This window comes from Meriones unguiculatus, chromosome 11, assembly GCF_030254825.1.
Source record: "Meriones unguiculatus strain TT.TT164.6M chromosome 11, Bangor_MerUng_6.1, whole genome shotgun sequence".
NCBI lineage: Eukaryota > Metazoa > Chordata > Mammalia > Rodentia > Muridae > Meriones > Meriones unguiculatus.
In genome coordinates, this window is record NC_083359.1 from 84971595 (window position 1) to 84995301 (window position 23707).

Consider the following 23707-nt stretch of genomic DNA (forward strand, 5'->3'; position numbering starts at 1 on the left):
TCTTAGCTAAATAAGTTTTATTCTTAAATAAATTATCTTTTCACATTCAAATGTTTTTATTTAAGATTCTCTTTTTTAAATGGTGATTTTTATTTATTCTTTAGAATGTCATAGATACATATTGTTTTGATTGTATTTACCCTCACCAACTTTCTCCTTACAACTCTTCTGAGATAGGAGTCTTTTGGAAATAGCTGTGTTTTTCTGTGATAAAAACAAACATGGATCTTCACTTAGGCAAACTTTTTTAATTCTGGAAATATTTTAACATATTAAATTACTATGATTATTCACACATTTTGGTATGGTGATTTATATTCCTGATCTGAAATCCTCCCCCCACCCCGAATCTTTTTTTTTTAACTTTACTTTTCTATCATAACCCCTTCCCTCCTCTTCTCCTGGTCCCTTTCTCCCTCCCTCTTAGCCCTCCCCGATCCCCTCTTCTTCAGAAAAGGGGAGCCTCCACCATCACCAACCCACCCCAGCTCGTCAAGTTGCATCTGGACTGAGACCATCCTCTTCCTCTATGGCCTAACAAGGCAGCCCCGCCAGAGGAAAGTGATCATAAAGCAGGCAACAGAGTCCATGTCAGAGACAGCCCCTGCTCCCCTTAAGTGGCCCACATGAAGCCTGAGCTGCCATCAGCTACATCTCTGTAGGGGACCTAGGTCCAGTCCATGCATGCACCTTGGTTGTTGCCTCAGACTTCACATACCCTCTGGCCCTGGTTGGTTGGTTCTGTTGGTCTTCTTGTGGAGCTCCTGTCCCCTCCAGGTCCTTCAATCCTTCCTCCTACTTTTCCACAAGACTCCCTACACACCCAACAGTGGATCAAAGCAGATGCTGATATGAACCCTTAAACTACTAGCTCTCAGTTTGTGATATCCAGAGGTTAACTATAAAAGTCATTAGAAAACAACTCAAGATGCTGATTAGGGAATTTTCCACTTTATTAAGTGACTTTAAATAATCTAAGACTATAAATGTTCATTCACTAGCCTGCAGTAGTTGTCTTCTAACGCTCACCTCATCTGGAGTTTAAAAGACGGAGAACTTAGGCTGTGAAGAAATAGTGTTCTGATTGGATTTAAACCCTGGTAAGCCTGGTTCTCAGATACCTCTAAAAGGGAGAAGTGCTGCCTCGGTGGAGCCTCCCCTGAAGTCTGTAGTTACCAGATGACCTGCAAATTCTTCACTGCTTCTTCATCATGCTTTTGATAAATAAACCTAGCAAATTTATGTCAGCAAAGAATAATGAGAGTTGAATGTAGAAAAGGTAAGAATGTATCATCAAAATTGTTTTTCATTACTGACAGTCACGAGACAGGTTCCAGCAGTGGGAAGTACCAGCTGCCAGTCAGCTTCCATGGCTTTGTAGCCTTTATTATGGGAACATTTCAATTTGAGTAGATTTCTGTAAAGTAGTTGATCCCAGTGCATGCTAACTAAAGAAATGACTAATTTGTATGACATGTTTTTTTTAAACTGTTCAAAATTTTTCTTTTTTTTCTCAAATGATGTTTAGTAAGTAAAAGATATACATATTAAAATCTAAGAAACTAACCCAAATTGAAAGAAGTGTTAAGACCTAATCTATATTGTTGTTTTTCCTAAAGCCCAAGTCAAAGGTGCTTCCTAGTCTGAGGGCCTGCACTTCTGTAATCTGATGAGGCAGTTTAATTGGAAACAGTGAAAGCTGTTAAACTCATCTATCTCATTCTGCGAGAGAGGCTGGACGTTTGATAAAATAGATACTGGCAGATGGACAGCAAATCCTTGGCTTTAGACATGTGTCACTATTGGTTTGAACCTCATGGCGCCAGGATTTCCCGACATTTCAACCTAATGCAAAATGCATTAGGCTCCAAGGCATTAGCTATGGGTTGCCAATCACGTGTCAAATGTAAATCTTCCCAAGTATGAACTGGTGTTGGGGTAAAGTGGAACTTAGTATTGAAGCTAATTAAAAATAATGGGAGCAAGGCGAGGTAGATTTTTCCTTTTTTTTCCTGTTATGTACTATGTATTCGTGCCATATTTTTGGACCTTTTTTTATTATAACTCTTACTTTTCAAGACTAACAAGAACCTCATGTTCAGAGTATTCTTAAACTGCTTCCAGCTTTTACAAATCAGTTTTTGTTGCAGTAAAAATGGTCCATTTTCCTTTTATAGGAATCCAATTTTCATAAACTGGGAAAAAAAAAAACTGCAGAGTCTGCTTAGGTTTCCTTGGGGCTCTGAAAAATATTTTTCAGAGAGCCTGGCGTTCTTTGTGGTTGGGAAAGTGATGTCAGTCACTGACCATCTCGCTGAGGTCAAAGTAAACTGGACTCACACATGACCTGTTCTCTGCTTCGTATGTCTTCATTTTCTGTTTGTGTGAGTTACAACCTTCTGTTTTCTCTCTTGAAGTGCTTTACGATTATTTGTTTTGTACTTCAACATAGATTATATGTGTATGCCTTTCATTGTAGTCTCTTTATTTTGTGAACTGTTTAATTGCAGCTGAAATGTTAGTTGCAAGATCTTAATGAAATAAGAAATAATTCCTCTAAATACAAGAAATAATGCTTTGTACTAATTTTAAATAGAATTACATTTATATATGTATTGTATCTGCCATGGCATGTATGTGAAGATCAGAGGAAAAAATGTAGGAATCAATTCTCTTCTTTCATCATGGATTCCAGGTGTCAACTCAGGTTGTTAGGCTTTCCAGGAAACATCCTTCCACTGAGCCACCTTACCAGCCCCTCAATTTTTCATGTATTTTTTTAAGATTAGTCTTCTATGTATACAAATCAGATTCACTTCTCTCAGTATAAGGCTACCCTTATTGTCCTCCATCAAAAACATGGCTTACTAGGTTTCAGACAAGATCATTATCAGACAGTATATAATCTAAAAAAAGTAAAAACCCCATTCAGGTCCTGTGTATCCAGTGCACTGCTAACCTCTTACACACCCTACGTTCGTGACATGGTTGCACGCTTAGGCTCTTCCCGTTAGAGGACTGGATGTTCGCAGGGTGTCTAAGAGGGCTGCTTGTAGGCTTCCGTAGAGTTCTTTAAGGAACACAGAAGAGTGGCTGGAGAAACGGCTGCGCATTAAGAGCTGTACATTCAGAGGACCCAAGAATCAATTCCCAGCACTACCTGTTGCCTCTTAGACATCTGTAACTCCAGCTCCAAGGGATTCGATGCCCTTTTCAGGCCCCGTGGGCACCAGACACATAGGTGGTATACATAGACCCAGGGAAAAAAAAGCCATACATACAAATGAGGAAATAATTTCTTAAAAAGCAACTTCTTCATAAATACATATGTATGTATATAAAAAAATATAACAGCAAGGTTGAGTAGCAGGATATTATCCCATTTACTTTTTAAAATGTTCTGTTTAAGACATGATATATGTTTCTACCTGAAAATATCTAGATTTGTATAAACTTTTATAATATATTATAAATTAATTATTAATATTCAGTTATCCAAAAGACATTTTTAACATGTAAAACAAAATCTCAAGCCCAGTAATAAATGCTGCCCAGACCTACATCAGAGAAATAATTTTAAGCTCATTCAAATTTTGTGAGTATTAATGGAGTAGAAATATGTCACTAATTTTCTTGAAATTAATAAAAGCCATAAGATATATAACAAAGGAAGTTATGCCTAAGATAGTTGAAGTGGTCATTCTACTTTTAAATTTATGGTATGGTGAAAACTGCTGAGCATGAATGATAGTAACTACATGATAGTAGCATTGTATAAACTAATGCAAATTAAGTTGTTTTTTTTTTTTTACATTATGAGACTCACAATGTAAAATAATCCTTATGAAATATTTTATTTTTCTTTCTGGATATTACCAGTTACATTTTTCAAGATAAAATATTCTTAGGAACCTTTAAATTTTTCAAAGAATAGTGTTTAAGACTTTAAAAAATCTAAATCTTAAGTACACAAAGGCTAATAGCTTTACATTTCTCTAACCTTCATAACTTCACATATCACATTTGATCACACTCACGTATGTGAGGGTAAGGAGGGCAAAGAGTGAAAATAGAGATTTTTAGGGAACCAACTGGAACTGGGTGGTAATAAATACCGCAGTCCTGGAGCTCGGAAAGAGAGAGGCAGCAGCCTTTGTTCTGCTGTTACTGCCTCCAGATGACAAGGAGATACATTAATCACTGGTGACCTCTGCTTGGGGAAGTTTAGAGAAAATGTTTTTAAAGGGGAAATGTAGCATTCATTTCCCAGCACGACAAATCATAAACCTATTTTGCTTCAATACACTTGACACGTTTTCTTGCAAACTGTTATTTCACATTTAGTTGGAGGCAAGCTGCTAAGAGTTTATTAACACATTAATTAGTTCATTACTTTAAATTCTCTCTAAAGATTGAATTCAGTTTTATTAAAATGGGCATGAAATGAATTGCGATTATCTCAGTATTGAAAAACAAATGCCTTGTGCAAGGCATCTATTTAGCCAACTAAGTAATGTGACGTTTTCTCTACCTGGTGCTTCTGTTTTGAGCCTGTTAAATACATCCCTGTGAATTTGCTCTATTTGTCTTACTTGTCGTATCTATTTAGACTTTTCACAGAGACAGCTTCTTTCTAGAAATGAAAAGGCCTCCTTCCACTGCTTTAACACCAATTATTTGCATTTCCCCTGGAAAATTGGATTAGATTATATTAGTAAATTGGGCCCATAACCTTTAAGGCTAGATTTTATTAGATTATCACACATCAGCATTAGCAAACTATAAACTTTACTGAAAATAGAAATACAAGCCAAAAATCACTAGAACCTTGGGAAGATGTCTTTCCCTAGGGAGGTTTGCAGTGCTTACTTGGAAAGGTGTTTTCAGTTATTTACTTTCCTTTACAAATTTAAAAGCAAGAGAGCTTAGCTGTGGACCTGCCCTCATGGATGTAGTACGATTTTCTGTTTGTTGGTCAGAGCAAAGTTTTTGAAGGCATGCACATTAGCTATGTCTAAAGCCCAGAGATTTTCTCAAAGGAAACTATATTATTGACACTTTATTCAGACTTTCATTTAAGAGAAAAAAATCGTATAACTGAATCTGTAAGTAAAATAATAGAACTGAATCCTATAAAAATGTTAACACATCAACTGTGTATAGCCTTGTGTTCAAAGAGGTGACATGAGTGTTAACCCTGGCATACCTGGGAAATTGAACACATCGCCACCATTTAAGAGTGATTATCTAGTGTTAAAGCTCATGTATTTTTCAAGTGTATTAGTTACATTTTTGTTGACTCTGTTGATACAACAGTTGAGAGTGAGTTTAGTTAGGTGTGTTGGTACAGGAAGCTGAGGCAGGAGGATCTGAAGGCAGGCCTATCTAGGTGATCATGAGATCCTCTTTCAAAATTAAAGGATTGCAAATATAAATTGAAAGAAAGTAAAAAGTCTTTAAGCATCAGTGAGTGCTCATAGGAGATGTTTGGCCTAGGCAGTGCCCTCATTAAAAAAATAAAAAATACTGCAACGCAAATTACCATTTCAAATGCTTATTTATTCATATTTTAAACAGAATAACAATTGCTTATGCAGTTGTTACAAACACTATTTCCTTTAAAATGAGAGAAATAGAGCAATTTGTTTATGACTTGAGTCTGTAGCATCAAGCTTACTCCTTAACTGGAGAGTATGTATACCTCAAGGTCGAGTTATTCATTCTAGTTCTGTGTTCTGATATGGCCTAACCGCTATGAACAGTTTTTAAGTTTTCTTATATTAAAAACATTAAACCTAGCATTTTTTTAGTCAAACAACTGAAATTCGATGCTGAGCTGTTGGCCTTTAAGTGTAGTATTAATGAATTGCCTTAATCTCCATTTTGCCCATAGTTACATCAAATGTGCTGTACAAATAGCTTACTAATCACATGTGGAGTAAAAAGCCATATGGAGGATGAGGCTGATTTGCATTTAGCTTGAATAGGAATTGTACAGGTTATACGTGAGTCATAAAAGTAAATTCATATTTCCAAGTTAAGTCTAAGAGTGAAATACTAGTTGTAATGAATGAGGAAGGAGTGTACCAATGAAGACCTGATTTAATGCGCTTAGTGATTATGCTCAGTTTTAACTACAAGAAGTTTCTTCTTGTTGTTGTGTTGGGGTGGGGGGTTAGTCTGTAAACCTTCTTATAGAAGCATCCAAGACAAAAACAAGGAAATATAATGTTCTAAACTCAGCCAGTCCAAACCACTTGAGCTGCTATGACAGCTCATAAAACTGAGAGTAGTTTTTAACTGGACTCTGTTTTACATTGCCAAAGTGAATTTTCCTTGCAGGAAGTAGCCAGAGGGTTTATTTAGTTTCCAGTCCGAGGCTTTGATCTTTCTGTACTGTCACATCTCGGGTTACATAGCCCTTTTCACTGCAGTAAATCTGCAACAGTTAATGAGAATAAAATTTCCTCCTTACTGATGGCATGCCGCTAAATGCCAAACCACAGCCAACTGCCTGTTTGTACAGTTTCTGCAAGCGTGTGTGAAAACAGTGCAATAGTTTAATCTTGTTGTCTTTGTCATTCATTTTATTGGGCTTTTTTCCTTTTCAAGTGACCCACTTTTTAATCAAGTCACATGGTTGCAAGACCAAAACTGAAAGAAAATTTTAGAAACTGAAAAATACTAAGAGGTGTTCATGGGGTAGGGCAGAGAGGGCATTTACTTGCTGCCGTCAAGATTAAATTTGTCCACTAGAAGGCTCTGAAACAGCCAGGACCTCTCTGTCTCCTCTTTGATTAAACTCTAGATTTAGTGTGAACATAAACTTACACTTAATTAGCTTAGCGAGTAAGAACATTATTTTGTACTTCAGATACAGAAATGATCCCATGGTACTAAGACAATTTTGAGGCTTTCAGAAATCTTCATTTCCACATTATAAGAGCTACTCTTAAACAAAAGTAACATTATTAAACCCACTCAGCCATTTTATCAAGTGATAAAATTTTATCTCTGTGCAAAAGAATAAATATTACAATTACTTGGTAAATCTATAGAGTTTCAAAATCACCTTTAAGTAGCTGAATTTTCTATAAGAAAACAAAAAAGTGAATATTCATAATGAAGTACAAACATTTCTTTTCATGATAAACTCAACTGTTATGTATTACTATGTATTAAATTTATTGCTCACTTGTCTCTTACCTTTTCTATTGCCTTGTTATGACTGGCAGTTAGGATTTAGCAAGTTGTCTGTATCATGAAATTTACCCTCAAATGATAATTTTGAATGATATCCAAAATAAATAAATTTTATTATGTATTCTTATGGACTGCATATATAAATATGAATATTATTAAGTAAATAAAAATTTAAATCAGTTTATCATTTCCCACCACTTAAGTCACAGTTACTCATATTCCCGATGACTGGCTCTTTGGTCTCCCCACCCCCGAAGGGAGGAGCAGTCCTTTTAGGCCACAGAGGAGGGCTTTGCAGCCAGTCCTGAAGATACCTGATAAAACAGGATCAGATGAATGGGGAGGAGGTCCCCCCCATCAGTGGACTTGGAAAGGGGCACGGTGGAGATGAGGGAGGGAGGGAGGGAGGGAGGGACTGGGAGGGAATGAGGGATCGGGACACGGCTGGGATACAGAGTTAATAAAATGTAACTGATTAAAAAAAAAGAAAAGAAAAAAAATAATAATTTCTCTTAAAAATCAGAATATTGGAATGAATCAGTAGTGTGCAATGCCTATTCGCCGATTCAGTCAGTAGTAAAAGCAATGTGTAAAGGAGATTGAGAGCTGAGGAGAACACTTCTGAATTAGAGACCATTAGTCAGATCTCTTGGAAACAAGAGGATCCACTTCTTGGAAACTGCTAATTTTTGGTTGCTGCATTCAAAACAAAGGATAGTTGGCCAGCAAAATGGCTCAGTAGGTAAAGGCAGTTGCCACCAAGCCAGATAACCAAAGTTGGATCACCGAACCCACATGGGAGTGAAGAGAACTCCCCCAAATGTCCTCTGACCTCCACTTGCTGTCCATGGCATACACACACATTTGCCCACAGGCATGAGCGCATGCACAGATACACACTTTTTTTTTTAAAGAAAGAAGTCTATAGAAGAAGAGAGATTGAAATTTTAAGAAAGAATTATAGTACTTACTGTCTGTGGTCTCTCTCAAAGGTGCTAGGTGAAATATAGAAATGTTGAACTTTGAATTTATGGCTCATACTCTTAACAATTATTGCTTTCAAACAGGACCAAGATCTTCTTAAGCTGTTCTAGTATTTGTGTTGATGTTGTCTTTTTGCAGCTTTAGGTCTTACCCAAAATTCTGGTTTTGAAAGTCCACAGAACATTTGTAAACATTTTTTATATTTCTGTAGCTCTTTTTAAAAAGGGGGGAGGGGAACGAATGCTCAGAGTGCAAATGAGCAAAGTGCTCAGAGGAGCTCGTGTTTGTATAACTTGAACAGTTAGTTGAGTGCAGGTTCAAATGACCTTACTACAGAATGCTAGAAGCCATACTGCAGTGGATGCCCGGCTGCTGTAATCTATTCTTCTTGAAGTGTTTGAAAGGGTATTCCATTAATGGCTTCCAATCTGCCTGTTACCTGGCATATTCATTAGTAGCAAGGCTTAGCATTTGCTAACATGCATGCAGTGAAAGCTTAGGAAGCAGTGTGCTAATTTCTATTGATTACTGCCATTATGAATTTAATGTTCACAACTGAAAGCAGACACCCTGTTTAAAATGCATTCAGCTGCTTACCCAAACCAGGCAATACAGAGACTCATATTTTTATCCATCTTTCTTTCTTCACCCTTGGTACAATGATGGAAGTGACCTTTGTTCAAATATTTTATCTAACCTTCTAGACCCTAACCTCTGAAGGTGTCTTTTCTTTCTACTGGCTCATCCTGCCACCATAAACTCCACTTGGCCTCACATTACATTCCAAATACTGCCCATCTTCACTTCCTCACATACAAAACTTCTCCAGAATCTTCAATTCTAGGCATAGAGAGATGGTTGTAGCTCCATTGGTAGAGTTCTAGCAAGGTGCCCTGGGTTTGATCTCTATTACTTTCAACATTTTAGAAGTAGAAGCAGGAGAATCAAAAGTTCAAGATCATCCTAGACTACAAACTGAATTGGAGGCCAGTCTAAGCTACGTGACACCCTGTGTGAAATATATACTCATTTTTCTGGAGTTAACATTTATTTGAAAGATAACTTTTGGTGCAGAAAGATAAATACAATATGTATAGACCTCACATAAATGTCATCTGCAGTCAGGTCTTCGGTGTTTGTCCTTAACGTCTATATAAAGCGTGTGAGTACATGCTGAAGCAACAGCATGTATTTTAAAGTCGTATTCCTAGGACGCAGTATAATTGAGGATTTTGTGAAAGCATACATCAGTTTCCAGTGCCAAATAGCAAACATTGTTCAGCAACAAATTCTATCCTATCTCCCTTCATCCCATCTTTACCTGTTATCAACTAGTCCACTGCAAGACTCACATGAGGCTACAGATTCCTATTTTTGCTATTTCTATGGTTTCTAAGGTGCTTTCAACTTCACTTCTGTAATGGCATTCAAAGTTAAAAGACCATGACATAGATATATAATCAAGGTGGAGATATATATTCAATTTTTTTTAATTTAAGTTTTTATCTATGGTCTCTTTAACTGATAAGCATTTGGATAGGATCTTGAAGGTCAGGTGTCAGTATAATACAAAATTTATAATGTGTTTGAGCACCCTGCTTATTATTCTTTAACTTTCTTATTGTGTTATTTTTTTTAGGCCTGTAGCATTCAGGCCTAAAAAAGGACTGAAGTAGAAAACACAGAGCCTGCATGTGTCTGCCCTAGGTCCTCTGCATGTATGTTATGGTTGTATAGCTGTGTTAGTGGGACTCCCAGCAGTGGGAGTGGGTTGTCTCTGATGCTTGTCTGCTCATAGGATCCCTTTCCTCCTACTGGGTTGCCTAGTCAAACCTTGCTGTAAGGCTTTGTGCCTGCCCTTATTGCTTCTTGTTATGCTGTTTTCAGTCTCCGAAGGAAAACAGAGGAGCAATGGGTCTTGGGGAGAGGAGAGGTAGGGAGAGGAGGCTGGAGTCAGGATGTATTGTATGAAAGAATAAACAAAAAGAAAAGATAAACAAACAAATAAATAAATGAGAGGACTAGTATTAAGAATCTGGATTTGGATATCAAGTTTCACCTGCTCCTGTCTGCTCTTACTCTTATCCCTTGAGTAAAGTCTGTATGTATGCATACATCCAGTATGTACTTTGAGTGCTTTTTAAATTTCGCTGTATTTTCACAGAGAATAGATTAGTGATCTTTAGAAAAGGCTAGGTCATCTGAAAAAATTCTGAAGTGCTTCCCTTTTTTTGAGGAGCATGCTTTTCAGTGTTGTCCTTTCTTTTAACTTTTTATCATTTTCTCATGGGAAAAAGAATCAGCTACCTAATGTGAATAAGAAGTGCAATATTTGACAAAGAATCATATTCTTTTTTTTTCAAATCTAACCTCCTGAATTGTGTAGGCTTAAGAAAATCTCATACTTTTATGTTCTAATAATTCACTAGAGTTTTTAGATTGTTTCTTACAACAAAAAAAGATTTGACCATATTGCAGCTTGTGGCTTTGTAATAGAGATACTGCCCTCTTTGAGAACACATCAATTGACAATGTAATTTGGAAAATTATGAGATTTAGGGGAGGATATTATATCAAGGTATCAAGGAGATCCATATAAAAGTTGATTTTAAGGCTGTCGGTCTCATGGGCAAAAGTTTAGGCAATAGAAACCTACATTTTACTTTAGATAAGTAGACACACACGCACACACATTCCTAAAGGAACATGACAAAGGAAAAAAAAAAGAATTTGTTTAGCTATAAGTTTTCACTATATAGTAGTGGGTGGATGGAACTCAGCAGACAGTAAGGCTGATCTCATGCTTGCCTGGTCCTTGTACTGCAGCCTCCTCTTCCTGACTTCAGGCATGAGTTTCCATGCCCATTTAGAAAGTTGAGCATCTTTTAAACCTATTTAGTGAAGAATTTCATTTAGAGAAATTTAGATAACAAAGAAATTATTAGAATGTGTCAGGATCTCATTTTCAAAAGAAGCAGGATACACTAGAGTATGTATTCATTTAAAAATGAAGATGTCTGTAGTTAGAAGGATGAACTGAAGTCTATATTTTTGTGTTTAACAGCAGGAACAGAAGGTCATAGCATGTTCAGCGCCTCCATGAATAGGGTAGAATTCAGAGTTGTTTCAGAAGGACAAGGTTGGCACTCTAATAGAAAGTATTTTAAATATTGCGTTGAGATTTTGCTTGAGAGTAATTTTAAAATGTTTAGCAAATCTCTAAATTTTGTGCTTCCATTAAAGATAATTATGAATATATATAGATAGATAGATAGATAGATATAGATACATGTATAAGTTGGGTTTAAATAAAAGTCTTGTGTGTATGTGTGGTTTTATTTCAGACTATACAGACATAACAATGCTTTCTTGTACTTTTTAAGTTAAAGATCTTAAATAGTTTAAGATTAAAATACTCTTAAATAGAAGCATATCAGTAGTTTTTTGAGCATTGTCCAGATTCTATCTCAAATAGCAAAGAATAAACACACACACACACACACACAGTTTCTTTGTTTAGAATTGGAAGAAATAGTATCCAAAGTAGGATTATCCCACATTTTCAGAAATTCTTTTTGTTATGGTTTGGTTGGTTGGTTAACAGGAAAATGTGTGTGTGTGTGTGTGTGTGTGTGTGTGTGTGTGTGTGTGTGTGTGTTTCTGCCTGGATTCATGGCTTTTACGAATAGTATGTAGCTGTACATTTACCTCATTCTCTGTATAGAAAAAAAGAACCTATCACTGTTGCATTTTTCTTCCAACATCTGGGAAAATGAGGTGCTATGGATCATCAACAAATAGGGACCAGAGTTATTTTAAATGGAATCACTATGTTCCTGGCCCTGAGACTTAGAAGAACTAATGTAGTTACACCTACATGTATATTTGAAATACTAACTGTACCCTGAAAAACTGAATAGAGCCATAGAGCACATTGCTAACACCCTGAAAAAGTCTTATCTTTCCCCCAACTTATATGTAAGTCCCAGATTGTCAGGCTTTTCTACAGCCTCAAAGACTGTAAATGGCACAAAGTAAAAAATGCTACAGCCTAAATGTTTTCACGTCCTGGGCTCCTCACGAAAGAAACAACCGTTATCAGTCGCCCGAGCACAGCTAGGTGAACAGAGTGGGAAGCCATTTGCATGAGCCCATGAAATGTAAAGTAGGATATTGCCCTCACTTTTCCTAGAGGCGCTCTACATTTGCATTTATCATGGCGTAGAATCTGAGTGTTCGAATTACCCAGTTTACACAAACAGTCCACTCTCACCACGGCAAAATGAAGGTCTGATTGGCCATGACATTACTTCACTACAACAATAATCAGCATGCCTCTGCATAGGCATAAGTCTCCATGACTTATGAGAAGCCTTGTAAAGGCAAACAGGAAGCATGCCACATGTGATGGAGTATCTCTTCACTGTTTCGATAGAATACGTAGGAGCCAGCGTTTCCAAAGCATTTGGGGGAGCATTTTCATCATTTCCTATGACAGTTAGAACTCAGATATAAATAATACCAAATATATACTTAGGAATTGATTATACTTGAAAGAGACTTGAAAATGTAGCGATCTGAACAAAAGTGATAGTCATTATTCTACAAAGAAAAGACAAAGTTACAGAAAGAAACTAAAACAAATTTTGTCAGTAAAGGCAGAAACCCCACCTAGACACTCTTGCTTCGAAGTCACTGTCCCCCACTGGCTTTAATAAAGTTGAGGAATTGTCAGTTCACTTTTAAGTTTTGCTGATTCAATAAAGTCAGTTACCAGTCCTTTAAAGGAAAATGCCATGTGCATCGCTGATAAAGAAAAAGGTCTGCAGTGTCTCCATAAGCCTTTGAGAATAACTTAACGGTGCAGTCACAGGATGCCAGAACAACAGTTACCGAAATCCTGTGCTTCCACATTCTTGTCTCTACCCCATTTGCCTGACAGAGGGGCAGTGCTTACTTTACTCTGTGCTTTGAAGACACCATAGCCACATCCTATTTTATTATCAGAAGACTTGTAAATGAAGAATCCATAGTTAACATTAAATCTGAGTAGAAAATGGATTGACCATTACTGTTACAAAGAGTATTCTCGTGGGCTAAGAAAGCCTCTAACGTAAATAGAGATCTGCTTTGATGCTGGTTAGCGGGCCGTGCTCAGAAGCGTTTATCTGACATCTACCTGTACTGACTGATGGAATGGCTGAACTAGCAGCTTCAGTGCAGCAATCGCATTGCCCAACAGAATCTTTAAAATAGCCTAAGGCAAAATGCTTTTTCGTATATTTACAATTTAAAGTTTACTTCTAACCAAATTTTCAGATGTTCTTGCTTAGCTCTTTAAACACAAATTTTTATTATGTTTAGGTATATTTTATAATCTACATATTTCTGTTCTGAAGTTTGGAAAACTATTACTTAGTTTAATTTATCTTCCAAAAAGTCTTTACTTACAAACCAGTACATGATTTTTATCAACAGACATGATTTGTCTATTATCCAGTAAAATAAAGGAAAGAACTCAGATAAGTTAGAAACTTTGTTAAACATCTCATTTTTATGACATTTTAAAGAGTTTTTTTAAAGCTACATATCCATTTATGTCTTATGTGATGTATAAAGAGAAAAGTTTTAAGCTATGTTGAAAATTTTCCCAAACTATATTGATTATTTTAATGACTCTGGATACAAGAATTTTCAGAGAAAGTTAACGATATTTTTTTTCATGTAAGAAAGACTATTATGTCTGTAGACTAGTATTATGTTAGATGGCTGGATTGCCTCTGATTTTCTTCAGTTGTCAAATTTCTATTTTATAAAGAACAGGGGGAAATTGATATAGCCTGTTTATTTTGTAATAATCGGATGGTTTTAGGTCCTGTTCCATTTCTAGGACTGACTTCAGCAGAGCAGTCTAACTAGGATTCTCCTTAGTGCTTAAGTTACAGTAACTAAAGATGGTTACGTACATTTTAACCAGTTAGTCCCGCTAGAGGACTATAGTGCTAGTATGTTAACTTTGGAATCATGTTTGAGGTATTTGACTTTACAGCATGTTTAGTTTCTTTTCATTTCTTATTAGTATTTTTCAGTACCTAATGGTCTCCTGCCCCCACCTCCGACCAGAACGCTCCTCTCTGTTCAACATCAGAAACGTTTTCCTATTTGGCATGTGCTTTCTAGCTCCCCCAGCAGTATAAGCAAATTGGAAAGTTCAGCTGTCATTCTTGGAAGGTCATAGATCACACTAGCAGCCCAAGTAATCCAAGAGGTTTTAAGTATCATAGCATTTAGTTTAAAGTGAAATTTGCTCTGACAGGCCTGGCAGACCAATAGGAAAAAGAAATATTTGTGCTTGGAAAAGTGCATGTGTAGAGACCAAGCGTATAACTGATGGCTGGAAGTGATTTCAGTCTAAAAAAACAAATCATTAAGAGAGTGCATAGGGGTAAAATACACAGTTCATATTTTAAAGAGTCTCAAAATGAACCAGCAACTGAGGTTAGCATTACATAGTAATTAGTTTAGGTGTTCACATTTAACTCACTCGGTACCAGACAGCATGGCTAATCTATCACTGGGAAAACATTGCTACTGAGACGGCACATACTCTCTATGTGAAACCTAGAACAGTAATTTTTGTACTTTAAAAAGAACAAAGACGTCATGACAGATTACATAAATGTTGAATCAGGAACAGACAAACAATTATTTAAAAGAGGTGCTAATGACTCAGTTTATTGATGCAGAGGTTATTTAAGCCACACAGTAAGGATGGGGACTGGAGACATCGCTTGACATTCTAGAACCTGCCAGTCTCGAGAAGTTCACATGCTTAATTGATGCCGTGTAGTTAAAGATAGCTAGATAGTATAACCTAACTAAAGACTGCTCCAGAAGCCAGAGACCAGTACAAGCGTAAGTGAATTCTCACTTCAGCTTGATAATCACATTTGACAAGTTGTATTAGGCACCAACACTACAAATAAGAAAAACTCAAGTATTGTTTAATAGCTGTGGGTCTTGTTTTCAAGCTGTTCTCTTCAGAAAGGCAGTGTTAAGTCAAAATAATACAAACTTTATATTTTCCTTGAATGTACAAAATAGATAAAGCAAGAATAGAAAGAGTTTCTAGTAAAGTGGTGGACGTGAGACCAATGAGGAACGGCTCCTAACCCATACAGATAGAAAAAAACAGATGCATGGAAATGCTTGCAGTTCTCATCATGACTGACTGTCCAGTGTTACCCAGACAACTGATACCCATTAGCCGGGGCTAGTGAAATAAAAACATCTAATTCTCTCTCACCTGATGATAAAAAGACAAGTCTCTAAGTCCCTTCATTTCTCTTTCCCCACACTGTGCGGTATGCAGTCAGTACTCCCAGGAGTGGTTATGTTGTTGTTTGGCCATTGAGCTATTCTTTATCTTTCTTATGAATCTGGTCAAGATATTGCAGAATGAAACAGTAGCTTTATATATGTATAAAGACAAGTATTAGTTGAGATTGGAGGAGAATCAGTGAAGTGGCATTTCATTACCAATTAGAATAAATTAGGAACAATTTTACACATGCCCTCTCCATCAGCAGTATGAAGTAAGTTTTTATCTGAAGCATCTGCATCATCCCTAAACTGAAGGAATCTGTCCCTACAGCGTTTCTCCTCTTACAACTGACGGATGTCATTAACAAAAATTTTTAATGAAACCCAGATGAATGATTTAAATACAGCTTCCTAAAACTTACATAATTTGCCCTTTATTTTTGAAAAAAAAAAAAAAGAGAGAGATTTCATTTAAAAAAGGGAAGCTTATGGAAGAAGGGGGAAAATAGAAAGACCTGGAGGGGACAGGAGCTCCATAAGGAGAACAACAGAAACAAAAATCTGGGACCAGGGGTCTTTTCTGAGACTGATACTCTAACCAAGGACCATGCATGGAGATAACCCAGAACCGCTGCACAGATGTAGCCCATGGCAGCTCAGTGTCCAAATGGGTTTCCTAGTATTGGAAATAGGAACTGTCTCTGGCCTGAATTCAGTGGCTGGCTCTTTGATCACCTACCCCTGAGGGGTACAGCCTTGCCCGGCTACAGAAGAATACAATGCAACCAGTCCTGATGAGACCTGATAGGCGAGGGTCAGATAGAGGACCTCCCTTATCAGTGGACTAGGGGAGGGGCATAGGGGGAGAAAAGGGAGAGAGGGTGAGCCAGGAATAAGATGAGGGAGGGGGCTACAGCCAGGATACAAATTAAATAAATTGTAATAAATAAATAATAAACAAACAAATATTTCCAGGGCTGGAGAGCTGGCCGCGTGATTAGGAGCAGTTTCTGCTCTCCCAGAGAGCCATGTCAGGTCACTCGCAGCTGCATTCAGTTCCAGCTCTTCGGAATGCAATACCATCTTCTGGGCTCTGAAGGAGCGTGCACACACATGGTATACACAGACAAACACATGAAGATGCCGTGCGAGTATTATCCATAATGCTTTATTCGTAATAAAAGAAAAATTATAATTATGTATACACACCATACAAAAGTAAATATAAAATTACAGCTAAACTGTGTGTGTATACATATGCTAGACTCATTAAAAGATGGCATAATTGTGCTCTTGGGTTTTATTTTTCTATGATACAATGATTTAATTTCAAAATAATAATACCTTAGAGAAATCTAAAATATATGTGTAGTATAGATAAATTTATAAAATCTTTTTAATGTTGTTTCCATGACATTTTTCAAACTATGCTGTAAAAGTAGTTCTCCAATATACAGTTTAAATTTTCAGTGCAAGCTGGGCATAATGGCACACACCTTTAATTCCAGCACTTGGGAGGCAAAGGACGGTGAATCTCTGTGAGTGCAAGGGCAGCATGATCTACATAGTGAATTTCAGGATAGCCAAAGCTGCCCAATGAGACCCTGTCTCTAAGGGGGAAAGAAATTCAGTGCCAAAGACAGTTGACATCATTTATTCTAACTTATTTTTTAGGCCCCTACAGTCACAGATTTTACATTCAAGGACACAGTGTTTCCTATTTTGTGTGAACTAGATTATTTTACACTTAAAAAAAAGAAGACATTAATTATCTGAGGAAGTAAAACCGCACTCCATCAGTGTTAAATACAGTTTAAATTCAATTAGTTTTGCATTTAAAATTTAGTGGCGCTACATTATATGGCTAATATCTGCTTATAAGTGAGTATATCCATGTGTGTCTTTCTGCCTCTGGGTTACCTCACTCAGGATGATCTTTTCTATTTCCATCCATTTGCCTGAAAATTTCATGATTTCCTTGTTTTTAATTGCTGAGCAGTATTCCATTGTATAAATGTACCACAATTTTTGTATCCATTCTTCTGTGGAGGAACCCCTAGGTTATTTAAAGTTTCTATGAATATAGTTGACCAAATGTCCTTGCTGTGTGGTTGAGCATCTTTCGGATATATACCCAGGAGTGCTGTAGCCCAAAGACAGCTTAGTCTCCATGTGGGTTCTCTAGTAAGGGGGGAAGAGACAGTCTCTGACATGGACTTGGTTGCCTGCTCCTTGATTACTTCCCCATGGTGGGGCAACCTAGCCAGCCCACAGAGGAAGAGGATCCAGGCAGTCCTGATGGGACCTGATAGGCTAGGGTCAGACAGTAGGGGAGGCGGACTTCCCCTATCAGTGGACTAAGGGAGAAGGATAGGAGATGGGAGAGGGAGGGAGGATGGGAACAGGGGGAGATTAGGGAGGACTACAACTGGGTTATAAAGTGTATAAATTGTGATAGATAGATAGATAGATAGATAGATAGATAGATAGATAGATAGATAATAGATAGATAGATAGATAGATAGATAGATAGATAGATAGATAGATAGATAGATAGATAGATAGATAGATAGATAGATAGATAGATAGATATTAACAATAAAAATTTAGTGGCCCATTCTGAGTACAATGGTAAGACAAGCTCGCCATCTAGTGGCTACTCTGTAAGTTACATCCTGATTCCAGTTGTAAGAAACCACCTTGTTGGGTGTTACTTACTTGTCCTGCATTTCTCTTCCAACAACAGTAATTTTACAAACATGGCATTTTCTTAATGTTAAACTAACCAGATTCATACACTGTCTGACTTCATCACACAGAAGACCACAGCCTTCTGGCTATTTCAAGAAGCAGTTCCTATACTAATGGACAAGGTTGTTATCTGTAGTTATTAAAACTCTCAGCTGGTTTTTTCTTATTTCTTCCCCCCTTAGCTCTAAATTTTAAGCTAATGAAGTTTTGTAACTAAAGGTCTATTTCAAAAGAGGAAAGGTAGGCCAACAAGATGCCTCCATGGCTAAAGGTATCTGCTGCCAGTCATAACAACCTGAGTTCGGTCAGGACCACAGCTGGAAGGAGAGAGCTCCACAGGTGGTTTTCTGACCTCCACAGGTGGGCGGGTGGGGTGCGTGTGTACAACACAAACACGTTAACCTTTGTTGTAGACTTAACAACTTGCTCACTGTTGTTTCCTAGGCTGCTGGCATAAAGGCTCTTACATTTTCAAGCTGGGCAGCCAGACTACCTCCTAAATGTTTTCCGTGTCTTTGAGTTCACCTCTCCTACTGCAGATAACTTTGTAAACACAGAATCAGGCTATTCTTTAAAACTATGGAATTCTCCAAATCCGTGCAGTTCTTAATATGGCATAGAAAGAGTTTTGCTTTCTAATCCTATTCACATTTTAGACCTCAAGTTCTGCTTCTTGCTCATGTCATTTAAGACTTTGACCAGAACACACTGCTGTGACTGTTTAGCTGATACTGTCTTGCTCAGGCCTCTATGCGATCTGCATCTCTCTTTTAACCTGTGCAATCCTGTCTCTCCAGACGCATCCATTCATACACTGATACTCTCTGTCCATTCCATGTCAGAGTCTGTGCTAGATGCTTCATATACATCAAAGAATATTTCAGCCTTCATCCTCCATGATACTTACATTCTGATACGGGAAACACAACCAAAATATACAGTGCTAGAAATATAGCAGCAAGTGCTTTAAAGTTGAACCTTCCTGCCTAAACAGTCTGCTGTGGAAATGGACTGTTTCTGACATATTCACATTGTATTACTTAGTGTCCTGATGTATAGGTGTTAAAGCGGTACAGTGTCGTGCATTACAGATGTCCTCATGCATAGTAAGCACTTAGTGTCCTACCGTCCCTGCCCCGGGTTCCCTGCCTCCGAAGTTTGCAAGGCAGGACCACGTGTGATTGTCGTCTTCCAGGACCATGTATTCTTTTTTCCTGATATATGCTAGCACTAAAACTGTACTTTACACATGATAGGAATTCAACAGGTGTTTGTCCTGTTTGAATGAACAGATGTTTTTTGTACAAAGAATCACAGTCACCAAGATTGGAATTCCTGGAACAACATAGTTAAGTCAAAATTTTTCTGATTAACAATGTTATTTAATTATAAAAGTATAAAATGCTGATTATTGGTCAATGACCAACTGATAAATTGATATTAAATTAGTTGATAAAATGAAATATTCCAGAAGGTTAACAGATGATGTCATACAGTTCTGTGGAGTCAGGAATGTCTCCTCCAGTGAGAACTACTTCCTGTTTGAGTCCTTTTACTTGACAGTCACAATTTAACTCAAGCCTTTAATATCACCTGTGAGTCACAAAGAATGAGTGAATAAGTATATTGATACAGAAGAGTCTATGAAATGAAGTGTAGACTCCTTAAAGACTATTGAAAAGAAAATGACATCCAGCTTAGTGGCAGGTGAGAAGTCAATGTGTGTCGCTGTCTATATGTACATTCAGGATTAGACTACTTTGTCATAATGGCTCCTTAAAATTTTTTAAGATCAGTGGAGTTTAAGTTACATCAATAAGGTCAGAGATAGGTTCCCACTGTATGCGGAACTTGGTTCAGATGAGATTGGGCACATCGGGGTGGGGTGGCTTCCAGCTGCTGTACTGATTTCAGACCACATCATACCATCATAGAAACTTCAGATTCTTCATTTTAAGGTAAATAATAAAAATAAAATTATTTTAGAAAACAAATGAAGCCGAGATTGGAGATTGTGTCCTGGTGATTGAATGAACTGGGCAGTAAGACAGTACACTTAAGAACTGGACTTGGCGTATGGTTACAAGGCTCCTTGGACAGGAGGACTGTAATAAAGAACTTTCTAGCATGCATGCATGGAAACTCAGAGTTCCAGGCACTGCATTTCCAGGAGTTCCGACAAGGTCTAGATGAGCTCTGTCAAGAGTGTTGTGAATTGAAGTGCAAACAAGATGTTCAATTTTTTTTCAGATCCTAGGTCCTATGAGCTTAAAAAAAAACTGGATGAAAAGTATTCTCTCATTCCTGCTAACATCCACTAATAAATTTATTACATTCTTGTGCTTGTATTGCTGAGTTAGTAATTTAAAAGAAGAGAAGACATGGTTGCTTTGCTCTAATTACGGGAAAATAATGATGATGCTTTTCACTTACGCAGCACTTTTCACCCAAGGATTTCAAAGTGCTTTACAAATGTGCACTAACTAAGCCTCACTGACAGCCCGAGGTAGGTGCCTCTCTTCCCTTTGTCCAGTAATGCCAACTGTGGCATGGAACGCTGAGTGTGCCAAGGACTCCTGCTGGCTGCCGTTTCCTTGGACTGTGCTGCATGTAAAGCGTCACATGTCATTTCAGATTTCCTTTTCCCTGAGTCATCGCAAGTTGAGAATCTTAGTGAATGCTGCTTGGGGACTTGTTTCAAGGCCTTGTAAATATTGACAGAATTCAATTTTCTGCTTTATCTGTGTCAATGAAATCTGTAGATTTATAAAAACAAATTCTAAATGTTTTAATATTATATTATTGTTGAATTATAACTATAGTTTTCTACTTTAAAGGATTTTCTTTCTATTTTATTCTCAAGATACCACTAAATTCATTGTTCTTGGGCATAAAACTTAAGAGAAGATTGATGTGTTGACATTGCCATCCTTTGTTATCTTTTTACCAGAGAGAGTCTTTTTCATTGAACTAGAACTATCTATTATCAAGAAAAGATACTGGGTTTGGATGATTAAAACATGTATTTTATCTGAACACTAAAGATAAAAGTTCAGTATCACTAAAGAGCCATGTGAAGAAACACTAGTATAGTGGCTGCATGTGCTAATGTGGAAGAATTTATGGGTTTATTTACACAGGTGCACAGAAGCAGAAAGAGAATCCGTGCATATAGAGACATACTGAGCAGGATATGGTTAAATATGAGCATGTATAAACATGTGTTACAAACTGTTACCTAAAGTGGTGGTTACACAAAGCTAGAGCAGACGTCACACATCACAGCTTCATTTCTTTGGGTTCCTAGGTCCCTGGTAAGGACAAACGTATCCATGGTTGTATAATGGCAGGTTAAGTCTTCCTGAGTCAGAAAGGCCCGAGTTTTGCTACACCATTGCCCTTTTGTATTTGTGGCTTCTGTCGCTTCTAAAAGAACTCACCGCTAATATCTATTTCCATTTAAAGTGATACTTATTGTTAGACTCTCCTACTTTTGAGCCAGACTTCACATTAATAATGCCGTATCTTTGTATCAATAAAGAAAGTAAAATTAATGTCCATGTGATCCAAAAGAATATCTGTCTCCAAGTTCTAACATCATGGAAAGCCCTGTCCTCTACTGCTTTAGAACAACCCAAATAAAAGATTAAAGAAGAAAACTGTAGCATCACAACTAATTTAAAAGATGGCCATAACGACAAAAGGATCTACAGTATCACAATATTCTTCAAGCTGGTTATTTAAATATCCTTTAAATGCTTAATCTATACTATATGAAGGGTAAATCAAAAAGAGCCAGTTTTAAGAGTTAGGTTCAAGTTTTCTTCCTGGGCAATACATGCATGCATGCACGCATCCATCCATACATACAAACATACATACATACATATAAAAAAGCTCAAGTGCTGCCCTCACATTGCAGCAAATACTCATAGTGCTAGGAACTGTTGGCTGTGGACACAGAACCTGCTATAGTGGCCTAAGCACAGGGATCTACACCTAAGGGTGGATCTTACCTTCACTTAACTGGGCATATAGACTCTTGTAGTGTAATTGGTGTATTCAGAAAAGGGGTAAATGGGGATTTGTCATTTTTACTGAAAAGTGCAGTATATGGGCATGTCTAGATATATTTATTCAGTCAACAAGCCACATAGGAAAACAGTGGTGAGGAGTTTGCCTTTCTATTCATGATAGAAATAGAGAAAAGAAATCATTCACCTTGAATGTAGAACAGTCTCAGTCTCTGAAACTCTGCTAAGTCCTTTCCTCACTGAGGACCACTGGACTGCAAAGGTCAGATGCTGGTCCAGGTCCTGATCCAGGCCAGTGACAGCAAAGGAATTTGCTGTGAGTCGCTTCTCTCCCCACATTGCACTGAGAAACTTCCTTTTCTGTGCTAGCATGCCAAACTCTCTGCCAATCATCATCTTTTATGTAGCCTTTCCCAAAAGCCCTCTGATGATACGGTCAATTTCGAAGGTGCTTTCTGTTTGCTCAGTGATCTATTACAAACCTGATTTCCAAAGGTTTGAGACTAAGAAATGACAACAAAATTAGCCTGAACTGATAAGTTCAAGCTTTAAGTTCAGCTTTAAGTCTTTTAAGAGGAGCTCAGGAGTGTCTGAAGTAGCAAGTACACAGGTGGGGAAGGAGTAAGTTGAAATCAATAAGCCATCATCACTTCTTACATGTCAGAGTTATCTAAACACATGATATGCTCAGTCTTAATGCTTAGGAGTCATCATCAGCCAGCTGTTTTTCTAATTTTGAATAGCTGTACCTTATGAATATATAGAAATTTGTTGAAGCCACTAATTTCTGAAACATCGTTTTTTATTAATGAAATTGATTGACAATTTCATACATGTATATAATATACTCTCATTACTCCCAACCCCCACCCTCTCTGAAGCGACCTCTCCAATAATATTTTTCCTTCACCTCAAAGTTTAATCTCATCCATGAAATAAAGTACAAAGGGGTATTTATATTTTTACCATTTCAAAAGAAAATATAGACTTAAAATTTGAAACTAGCATTAATAAAATATTGATCCATGAAAGAGTTGTGGGTTTTTTGTTTGGTTTTTTTTTTCCCCAGGATCACTCAGTACAAACCTTAACCTGAAAGGTAGTATTAGTTCTGTTTCCCTAAGAGGTAGATTCGCTTGAAGTATGTGTCTTCCATGAAACTCTTAGCATCTAGCATATTTACATTTACTCTTTAGATATGGTCTGATACATATACAAACTTGAATGCACATACTATTAGCATTTTTATTCTAGTGTATTTCAGTATAATCTTACCTTGTGAGAGGAAGTTAATGTAAATGTGAATATATTTTTAATCAGATTGACATTTTGTTGGTGAAATTATCTTTCTGGGTAATAGAATCTCAGTCTTGTCATTTAAATGTGCTTTTTATTTTCAGAGCTTAATTTCT

General features: G+C 37.2%; 1 protein-coding gene across 2 annotated transcripts in view; it reads left to right on the forward strand.

Moving 5' to 3' along the window:
* Kifap3 (kinesin associated protein 3) overlaps positions 1–23707 on the forward strand; it is a 139248-nt gene that overhangs the window by 111058 nt on the left and 4483 nt on the right. Inside the window, exon 20 of one of the 2 annotated variants that reach the window (XM_021639424.2) lies at positions 20699–20767. The exons of the other annotated variant lie outside the window; for it this stretch is intronic. Within the exon in view, the coding sequence (XP_021495099.1) occupies positions 20699–20744 (46 nt within the window). The 3' untranslated portion in view covers positions 20745–20767. The remainder of the gene's footprint in view (positions 1–20698; positions 20768–23707) is intronic. 2 annotated transcript variants of the gene reach the window in all.